The sequence below is a fragment of the Alexandromys fortis genome, unplaced genomic scaffold (assembly GCF_014885135.2).
Source record: "Alexandromys fortis isolate MF-2015 unplaced genomic scaffold, M_Fortis_MF-2015_v1.1 scaffold_413, whole genome shotgun sequence".
Taxonomy (NCBI): Eukaryota; Metazoa; Chordata; class Mammalia; order Rodentia; family Cricetidae; genus Alexandromys; species Alexandromys fortis.
This window is the reverse complement of record NW_026068299.1, coordinates 138329-148960: the sequence shown is the minus strand read 5'-3', so window position 1 is coordinate 148960 and position 10632 is coordinate 138329. Positions and strand designations below refer to the sequence as shown.

Below are 10632 nucleotides of genomic sequence, written 5' to 3'. Positions count from 1 at the left end.
TTGTCTGTGCTTTTTATTTTCGGTGTTAATTATATGAGATTATGAACTACAAACTTTATCATTTCTGGACACTCCATGACCAGTGTGCCCCTTATGTCTTCCAGGTAATATAGAGGCTAATGGAGAATAGTGATTGGAGGTAGTGTAGCTAGGGTTTTCTGAGCCCATCTTGGAGATACTCCAATAGTCCAAGAATAATTAAATGTGCAGTTTCTTGGAAATTTACCTTGAGTTACATGAACAAACCACATAATAAATCTCATAAGGCACCACTGACACACTGACAAAAAAAAGGAGCAATGCTATTAAGTGTGGTGTGGTGAGCCAATGAATATAATTGTGATTACTAAACCAAAGAATGGGTAAGAGGCTGCTTACATGAGCTTGGGGAAATTTTATATAGCTTATTATCATCAAACAAAGCCTAAATCTCTTTTTCCTTATCTTTCTTCTTTAGCATTAATTAATTAAAGATTAATACCAGAATGGGGTAAAGTATTGTGAAACTTTTCCATTATCCACAACACACAGGATGGGGGAAAATCTGTGAGGAATAGAGAGAAAAAAAAACATTTTTTTCTAACATCTTTTCAGAGACCTGTACACTTGACCAAACTCTTACAATATGAAAAAAATAGAAGTTCCCCTTTTGGTGATAGTACTGATGTGGCAAACCCATGACAGGAAGGAGTTGCTCTCAGAATGAAAACCTATCTGATAGTTCTGCAAAACATGGTCAGACTGCCCAAGGAGCACAAGAAAGAACCACAGCAAGACTCATCATGACCCTGATGCTCAGAATGCTGTTGTGTATTGGTAAGACGTGAAGAGGGAGAGTAGACACTCATGTCTTTAGGGAACCCTCCTCCAGAGCCAGGTCTGATTCCATACAGTAATAGGGGGGTCCAGCCTGTTTCTCAAATTGGAAAAAGCTCTCAATAGGAATTTTCTTCCAGGTCTGAGTGTGGAACACAAGATTACAGTACTGGAAGGTAAGTGACTTCATCCCAGGATTTTAATTTTTACTCTGGAGACCAGAAATTACTTTAGCTCTTCTCTGAGTCAACTCTTCACAATGCAGGTGGATAAAAGTGTTTATGGACAATGCTATAATGTCTGTGAGTGCTCTATGCTAAGACCTGGGGTTTGAGAGGGAACTGTACAGACACTCAACTTTTGATTTCCTTGCAGGAACCCTCCCAAAGCCCATCATCTGGGCAGAGCCACACTCTGTGATTGCCAAATATACACCTGTGACGATTTGGTGCCAGGGTCTTTGGGAGGCTGTGGAGTACCTTTTATATAAAGAGGGAAGCACAGATCCTTGGGACAGACAGCTTCCTCTGGAACGTGAGAACAAGGCTAAGTTCCACATTGAACACATGTCCAATGACTTTGCAGGGATATACAAGTGTTACTATAGGAGCCCTGCTGGCTTGTCAGAGCACAGTGACACACTGGTGCTGGTACTAACAGGTGAGTAGTGACTAATGGTTCCAGCACAGGCTCTCCCCTCAGAAAGAGTTCTGCTCTCAAGGGGAACTGCCCTCAGAGCCCAAGCCTGCAGGGCAATGTGGGTAGCTTGAGTTCATTTCACACACTTTCCCTTGTATCCTAGGAGCCTATGTTCAACCAAGCCTCTCTGTCATGCCCAGCTCTGCTGTGACTTCAGGAGAGTCAATAACCATGCAGTGTAGCTCATCACTGGGATTTGACAGATTCATTCTGATCCAGGAAGGAATATATAACCTCTCATGGACACTGAACTCACAGCAACATGACAAGATGTCATTCCAGGCCCATTTTGTTCTGGGCTCGGTGACAGCCAACCACAATGGGACATTCAGATGCTATGGCTATTTTAAAAATGTTCCCCAAATATGGTCAACATCAAGTAATCCCCTTGACATTCTTGTTTCAGGTAAGTATCCTTGACCCATGTTTTCTTAATGCATGTGGTCACTAGGATATCTTCTCTTAGAAGGGCTCTAGCCTAATATAAGACCAAGGAAACCATAAGAAAATGAATTGGGCAAACAAGTATATTTATTCATGATAGAGTGCTGTAGGGATTCCTGCTGCCAGTAGCCTTTAAGTTACCCGCCCACTTGGGCATGGCCTCTCATACTATATATGCTTAAGTAAAGTGAGGTAAAGTGCGGGTCTGGACTCTCTTCCAGCTCCGGGATTCGGTTGTTGTTCCCCGTTCCAGCAGAGTCTATCCTTAAATAAACAACCCTCTATTATTCTCAAAAAAAAAAAAAAAAAAGAAAGAAAGAAAGGATACTCTTCAGTCCAAAGTCTTTTACCTCTCATAGTGGAAAAACCATCAGCATTGACCTAAATTAACTGGGCCTAATGCATCTCTCTGAGCCTTTATTTCCTCATCTATAAACTACCTGAGTAGTGAAAACAGTTCCATCTTTTTTAATTGTGAGGAAGGAGGCTGTGAGTGTAGTGGGCATTCAGTAGGTGCTTGGGCAAACAATATCTTTCCCTCATGTGTGATGTCAGTTTTGCCTAAGGACTGGAAAGGTACCAGACAGTTCTTTTTTTTTTTATTGAAAAAAATTTCTGCCTCCTCCCCGCCTCCCATTTCTCCCCGCCCCCCTCCTCTCTCCTTCCCCTTACTCTTCTCCTCCTCCCTCTCCACTCCTTACACCCTCCCTCTCCAGGCCAAAGAGCAGTCAGGGTTCTCTGCCCTGTGGGAAGTCCAAGGTCCTCCCCCCTCCATCCAGGTCTAGGAAGGTGAGCATCCAAACAGACTAGGCTCCCACAAAGCCAGAACATGCAGTAGGATCATAACCCAGTGCCATCGTCCTTGGCTTCTCATCAGCCCTCATTGTCTGCAATGTTCAGAGAGCCCAGTTTTATCCCATGCTTTTTCAGTCCCACAAGGAGAAGAAATACACCAAGACCAGAAAGTTCTTATCGGAGTTTTGGTGACCCTATTCCTGCTTTTCTTCCTCCTGCTTCTTCTCATCTTCTTAAGATACCAGTGTAAAGGCAAAAAGAACTCAGGTAAGACATAGGTGTATTGGATATTCTGAGTAGAGACAACAGATCTCCAGATCTGTGCCAATTTCAAATATTTTTCAAGATTTTCCACATCCTACATTATTTGTATGCTTATAGCATGTGTTTTTAACATTTCTTTTCTTCTTCTAAAAGTTTCTATTGGTGGAACCTTCTCTTTCTCCTAGCTGATGCTTTTTCATTTCATGCAGTCCAAGAAGAGACCAACTTGCAACTTCTTGCAGGGGATCCACAGTCCACACTCAGAGATAGACTCCTTCAGAAGAGGTAACTCCTGCCCAGAGAGCCAGCCTCCTACCTGCCTTATGTCTCACTGCTACCTGATAATCCCTGTCTCCACAGATCCAATCCGGATACTGACAACAAGGAAGAAAACCTGTGTGAGAATAACATATTTTTGAGGAGGGAGATGCTCTAGATCTCAGCCTCATAAGACTTATGGGGAAAGTCTGGGGTCAACATTCTGAAGGAACAAACCTTCACAGTGGACCTACAGACTTGACCACAACTCCCTGCTTCTCTGTCTCTTTTTGAGACAAGGCGTTGGGTCTGGGTAACTGAGGGAATCCCAGAGTCTGGGATTAAGAGATGACTCCTTTGTTCTGATATAACAGATGCTTCTGTGAAGGACACACAACCTGAGGAGAGAGTAGAGCTGGATAGTTGGGTGAGACTGCTATCCCATTCACAGTGATAAGAACTTATTGCCCAGTTTGGTCCAGCACTCATTTCTGCCAGTAACAGCTATAGCTAATGTCTCCATTATGGAAGAATTTGCCTCTATGAACTATGCTCTCTCCTTCTTGGTTTCATTATGACTATATGACCCTTTTGTTATGTTTCCTTTCTGGATGTGTGTCATGTCTGTTGCTTAGCATATGCCTAAAGACTCAAAATGGCACATGAGTCACAGACTCCTCATTCCCTTAGATCCTTGTATAATCATTTACAAGGAGCTTCTAATGTTTTAGCTCATGGACAATTTTACTAGAGTTTAAAAGAAAACAACAGCACAGGTAACCTATAAATCTCAGCTGCTGCCTGGAGGAAGGGTAGAGGAAATTGGAGAAGTTGGGGAAAAGCCATGTTGGAGCAGAGCCAGAATGAAGACGAACTATGTGATTGCTGGCAGCCACAACGCAAGCAGGGAAGCTTTATAGAAAGACTAAAGAATCCCAAAGTGTTGGGGGAAAGCATGTTTAGAACAGATATACAAAGAAATAATAGAAATGTTATGCAATAACTCAGAAAATAGGCACATTTGCAAAATGCATGATTGCAACACTACTACACAGAGCATACTACTACACAGAGCATAATTTTGTTCTTGCCTTTCATAAGGACTGCAAACACAGCAAGGGACAGACGCCTTCACCCACTCTAAGTTCACCTCAAGGCTAGGAAATGAGATGTGTATATCTGAAGAATGTTAGCAGTATGATGTGCTATTAGGGAAAAAGAAGCAGAGAAAATGGTTATGATATGTAAGGCACACAGGGTCTGTGTAATCACAAGGAATGACATCTTCTGAGAAGACACTTGAAGATGTCTGCAGATCATCTAATAAATGAGCACACGTCAGCAAAATTATAGCAGATTCAAAAGTCTTCAGACTCAGACAGAAAGATGAGTATATAATAATATATTTTCTAATAATATGTTAGAAAATAGGAGTCTGTGTGAGGATAAAAAGGACAGAACTAGGGAAAGGATATTTGTAGACTCCCCAAGGACTATGAAAGCTCCTGGGGACCCCATTAGTTATGATACAAAGACTTAAATTTCTAAAGATCTCTGTCTGAAGGAGCTCCTGAATGGGACCAGGAGTCACTTTATCTATCCCTTTATCTCCTTGCTGCAGAACCCACAGGGTCAAGATCCCCAGCGAATTGTTTATGCCCAAGTGAAACCCTCCAGACATCAGAAAGCAGGACTTACCTCTCCTTCTCCACTGTCAAGAAAAGAGTTGGACATGAAGAACAATCAATCAGGAGAGAACAGAGAAGTTGACCCACAGGTGGGTCCTGCTCATTTCAGTTTCCTATATTGCTAATGCCAAGCACATACCGTCATTCAGCTCTGTCCCACTCTAGGCTACTACCTCTAAGGAACCCCAGGATGTGGTGTATGCCCAGTTATGCAGCAGGACACCAGAATAGAACAACAGCTGAGACCAGGAAGCAGCCAGCAATGGAAGAAGTCTCTGATCCCATATTCCATGGACAGAAACTAGGGGACATATGAGATACTATTTGTCCCCAGTGGAGTTCATCTAATGAATGCCAGCCATCATACATACCTCATGTATTATCAGCAGGTTCTCAGAACTTTGGGGACTCCTTGATTCTTTGATCAGAAACAATTATTGTCCTTACATTTTGTACATAAAGCCAAAGCCTTCTCAATAAACAAAGTAATGACAAATAAAGTGAGAAAATGTTACGTGAATGATAATTTAACCAGAACACATTGATTTTTGAAACTGGAACTTTCAGAATCATGAATAGTTGCATCTTCAAAATCAATGGTCTCATCTATTATAATGACAATACAGAATGTTAAATAAACAAGCTGTACCAAATGAAGGCATATGTGAGGAAATGGTGATGTAAGAGAAGCATTGACTTGCATGATGGCCAGTCATCCTATATAATCAGGAGGCACCACAAATAGAAGGCCTTATCTATCACTTTTGGAGTCCTTGGGTTTATTCCTTGAATAGAGAGACAGAAACAGAGACAAAATGAGAGACAGCAGCAGAGAGATAGGAGATAGGAGAGAGTGTGTGGTGCTGCTTATATACTTTTAGATGTGTGGTGTTCGACTGGAGTCTGATCAACTTACCAAGACTCGCGTCCTTAAAGAAAACTGACTTTTCCCCTATCAGAAGTTATCAATTGCCAAAAGCTTCTCAGGCATGGACTCCATGTCCACCTCCCTCTCCATGTTGGGATTTGATCTGGCTTGAGGTTGTACAGGTCTTTTTCATATTGTTATAACCACTGTGCATTCAAACCTATAGCTGTCCTGCCATGTCTGGAAAATACTATTTTCTTGTAGTCATCCACTGCCTTTGTCTCTTATATCTCTCTCTTCTTCTGCAATGATCCATGAATTGTGGGTTGAGGGGGTGTGACATTTCTACCCCAAGTAGGTATCAAATCCAAGCAGCTCACTGTCTAGATGTAAGGCTTGTCTCCATGCTGGAATACTGACTGACTTCACCTTGTGTGGGTCTTCTGCCAGCAACTCACAGATACTGTGACTTAAAGGGTGAAATGTTCCTGTTTCAACCAATAGACAACAGACACTATTTCACATCACAAAACACTGGCAGTCCTGTAGCTCTCACAATCATCCCTTGTCTTCCACAATGTCATATGAGCCTTCTGAAGAGGAACAGGTGATAGAAACATTCTATTTAGGGATAAGGATCCCACATTTATTTATTTTCTGCACTTCGACCAGTTTTAAATCTATTTATTCACTCACCACTGTGTGTGGCATAAAGAAAATTCTGTCATGAGACATGAGAGTTGCACTCCTCTAAAGGTATAAGGATAAGTATTTAGAAGGTATATTAGTATTATGTCCTTTTAGCAAATAGTGTTAAGGCCAATGGCATTCCAGACACAAGTTCTTGGACCAATTATAATAACATGTTTGGGTTTTCTTCTGTGGAGCAGGCCTCAAATCCAGTTAGAAATCTGTTGATTAACCCCTATAACATCAATGCCACTATTTTGCCAACAGACATATTTCACCAGGGCAGTCATTACTGTAGTTTTCAGACTTTGTATATATTTCTCATGACTGCCTCAAACAGCCTACACCACATCTCCTGGCTTTATGAAACCTAACCAAGAGAGAGGATGCTTCCCGGTTGGTACCTGCTGGACGTCTTTATGCCTCATGTTCAAAGTGTGTGCTGTCTTCAGCAATAAGATCTTACCATTAATTCTGAAGTGCGATCAAGAAAAATGAAAATAGCCTGTACTGTTTGGGGGGACTCTCTTGTTCTCCTTGAGCAATAACTAGATAGAGAGTATCCCACCTCTGGCACTGGGCTTTACTGTTGAGTAGCCTATGGCTTCTGAGAGGAGAATTTCACCTTTGCACATTGTTCCTGGGGCCGCCCCCAACCATTCAAAGGTCCTGAGAATAAGTAAGATGTTAGTGAGAAAAAGAGTGAGTCAGGCATGATGGTTGGGAGAAACTTGTAGCTCTGACTGATTAGCAATCCGGTTGCTTTTTTTATTTACACAGATTCACAGACTCATGATATTTTTCAAAAGATACACATTACATCATTTTGTCACCAGACATGTGTTTTATTTTCTACAACAGTCCAGGGTTTAAAGTTAAATTACAATTAGTTTGTAGAACAAAAATTACTTTCATCAAAGTCCCATAACTCTATTTCAAAAAATTTGTAGACTGTTTTTGTTAGGACAAGAATATTTAATATATAACAGCCTGTTTTCAGACTGGCAGCACTTACAGTTTCAAAGACCTAGGCACATAGAAAATCCCTGAGTCAGTTCAGGTGAATCATCTTGCTTTGCATATCTACTGCTCTAGGGCATGCCCAGTATAACTCCCTATTTAATGTGATATTTATTCAGCAAACTCTGAGCATAATGTAAGAAGGGGCCTCTGATCTGTTGCCAAATTTCCTGGTTAGTTGGAGCTTATCAGTCTCTTTAAGTTTACATTATACTAATTATCCTGTTCAAGTTTGCTTAATGGCAGATGTTCCAAGAAGATCCTGAAGATATGGCCTTATTGAGAAAGTTTCTAGCATCTTCATTTTTATTACAGTCTCCAAGACATAAGGATGTTTTCTGAATAAGGTCAGATAAAATTGTCTCCCTAAAAGCAGGACCGGTATGAATTTAGGACTTTCCTCAAGAAACTCAGACAGAATTTTCTCAGGGAAAGACATTAAATAAATTATAATGTCGAAAACCTCCAAACATGCAACATGCAGAGACCAAAAGCAAAAGTGAGAAACAACATGACATAATAATTTTTGGCTTAGCTGTGCTGGAATTGTGTCAAAGAGATATGCTACCTTCATGACTCTCGTCATTGCCAGGGGACATGGTTGTATCCGTAGGCCAAGCCTGTTTAAACTTCATAGATATGTGAGACACACACATATTATAAAATAAGTTTCCATATAGCTTTATCAAAATATTTTGAAGTTTTGATATAATTACATCATTTTGTCATTCCCTTTCTTCCCTAAAACCCTCCCTTATATTCCTCCATCCTCTCTTTCAAATCCATGACTATTTATTGAGTACTTTTTATTGTATACATAAATATATATTGTATACATATATATTGCAAAATATAACCTGCTCAATCCATATAATCCTGTGCTTGTATACATGATTTCAGACCTGACCATTAGGGATCAGATAACTAATTGGTGTGCTTTTCCCCAGAGAAGACTATTTCTCACATTTTTAGCATTTCTCAGTTACCAATAGTTCTTTTTAAATGTGTGTATGTGGGCATGAGGCCTCATGAGTTCTTCCCCAACCACTTTGGCATATATACTGGTGTTATACATGTTAGAGTAATGTTTAGGAAATCATGCTAGTATGACTTTATGGGTTTATCTTCTGACATTACTAGGAAGCAAAATTTCACAGAAAACTCACTTGTTTTCTTGCTCTTATAATATTTACACCTCCACCACTTCTGCAACACTCCATGAATCTTAGGTTCACATAAAACAATCAAAATTAGATTCTTGGTGTTAGATCTCTCCAGAACATAAATTAAGTACCAGATGGCTCCTAACCTAATGCATCTGACCAGGAGAGCATCCCAGAGACCACAGGGCCAATGAAACATCTGAGGACAGATGACAAATTTGTCAAAAGGAGCCATTGCAAATGGAAGAGTAAACCAAGGACTTGGGGAGACATCTAGATTCTAACTCATCAAGACAAGACTTGGGTCAATAGCAAGGATACAGTATCACTGGCCCCAACATGCTTCTCTTACATTACAGACTTTATTGTATGTTAATTTTCAGCCTGTCAGCAAGAACCCAAATGTGTTTTTTTCAGATATGTTAAAAGTCACACCTGTAGTAGGAAACAGGATGATAGTGTTTTTGCAATGCTTGAGGACTGTTTTCATCTTTTAGGGCCAGTTTTTTTTTTCAGTAAAAGATGATATGTAAATGTTTAGTCACATGAATGGGGGACATTTTGTTTGGACTAGTCATCCAACTGATCAGTCTAAATGCTATAATACAGACTTTAGCACAAGTAAGTCCCCTTTAGAGAGCACTGACAATGGAAATAATAGTCATATATAGATGAAAAAGGTGGTATCTGGTATGTTGATAACTAAAGTTGACATTTTGTACCCAGAATGATGCTAGCCATTACCAATGGTTTAGATTATAAACTCTGGCTTCATATGGTGCATTGTTGTTACCTATTTGATCATACTGTGTGAAAATATGTCGCTGTTTTATTTTGATTGGTTTAATAAAGAGCTGAATGTCCAACCCCAAAATGGTGAACCTAACGGTGAATACAAACTTTGTTGGGAGAAGGAACATCGTCCTCTAGAATTGCTTTCAGCTGTCATGGTGAAAAAGGAAGCGAAAAGAGGCTGTGGGTAACAACAATGAAACAGTGTTTTTGAGAAACAGTAGGGAAGTTCCATCTACAAACTCATAGTTATGACACCATGCTCAAGACCAGTACATGCTTAAGACCAGACAAAATTCCATCAGGCATATGGAGGTTGACATGAAGGTTCAGCCCTAGTCAAGAAGTTATAGACAATTGATAGCTGCTGGGAGAGGAACAATCAATTTTAAGAGTGTTGCTACTGGTAAGTTTACCATTCTCCATGGAAGGCCACATATCCAACAATATATGGTCTTCACAAATTGAAATCCATGGATATGGATTTTAAAAAAGAGAACACAAAGTTGTGTCAAAATAGGTATCAGTTGTGTCAATATGAGTATAGGAAGGACCCAAGAAGAGTTGGGGCAGGGGTAAATATGATCAAATAACATTGTATGAAATTCCCAGAGAAGTAATATAAATAAAATACAAAGAATCTAGGTTGTAGGTGGCCATGTTTTCTATATTTTCTTATATGTAATTCTGAGAATAAATATTATATGTGCCATACATGGAATGAGTGAAGGTAAAGAGGAAGCTTCCTGAATACTCTTGACTCTCTTACTATCTGAATTATAATGTGATTTATGCTTTATCTAGATGTTCTAATGGCTTCAGAAGATAAAATCTAGCACAATCAGTCCTTCATGTTTCCTTTAGCACTGATAGGGATATGTAGTGATGCAAATCCTTTGTCATCCTGTTACTTACCTGAACCTTGGCATATGGGAACACCATTAATCCTCGATTTTTATCTCTTACAGCTTTCATGTTAATAATTGTTACTTCATGTGTCTTGTTCATAAGTGCTCTATCTTATCAGCCTTATTCCAGGGGCAGATAAAGGCAGGACTCAAGGTTAAGTGTCTTTTTATTTTTATTTTTATTTTTTTCTTTTTATTTTTTTTAATTGAGAATAAGAAAAAAAAAG

The 10632-nt window shown here is 39.8% G+C and overlaps 1 protein-coding gene and 1 long non-coding RNA gene across 6 annotated transcripts in view; both read left to right on the top strand.

Annotated features, from left to right (window-relative positions):
* Positions 1–689: 689 nt before the first annotated feature.
* LOC126494983 (leukocyte immunoglobulin-like receptor subfamily B member 4A) lies at positions 690–5464 on the top strand. Of its 5 annotated transcripts, none has more exons than XM_050132571.1 (10): positions 690–816; positions 957–992; positions 1192–1476; positions 1619–1921; positions 2890–3006; positions 3261–3303; positions 3379–3416; positions 3651–3703; positions 4898–5053; positions 5130–5464. In XM_050132571.1, exons 1-10 carry the CDS (start codon positions 783–785, stop codon positions 5193–5195), a joined length of 1131 nt encoding a protein of 376 aa, XP_049988528.1. In that variant the 5' UTR covers positions 690–782; the 3' UTR covers positions 5196–5464. The 5 variants fall into 5 exon arrangements, with proteins under 5 accessions (XP_049988528.1, XP_049988527.1, XP_049988526.1 ...); XM_050132570.1 differs by having other exon boundaries at positions 2890–3021; positions 3228–3303; XM_050132569.1 differs by having other exon boundaries at positions 2890–3021; positions 3204–3303.
* Positions 5465–9776: 4312 nt separating this feature from the next.
* LOC126494982 (uncharacterized) overlaps positions 9777–10632 on the top strand; it is a 15208-nt gene continuing 14352 nt past the window's right edge. Inside the window, exon 1 of the long non-coding RNA XR_007590095.1 lies at positions 9777–9903. This is a non-coding gene — a long non-coding RNA (uncharacterized lncRNA). The remainder of the gene's footprint in view (positions 9904–10632) is intronic.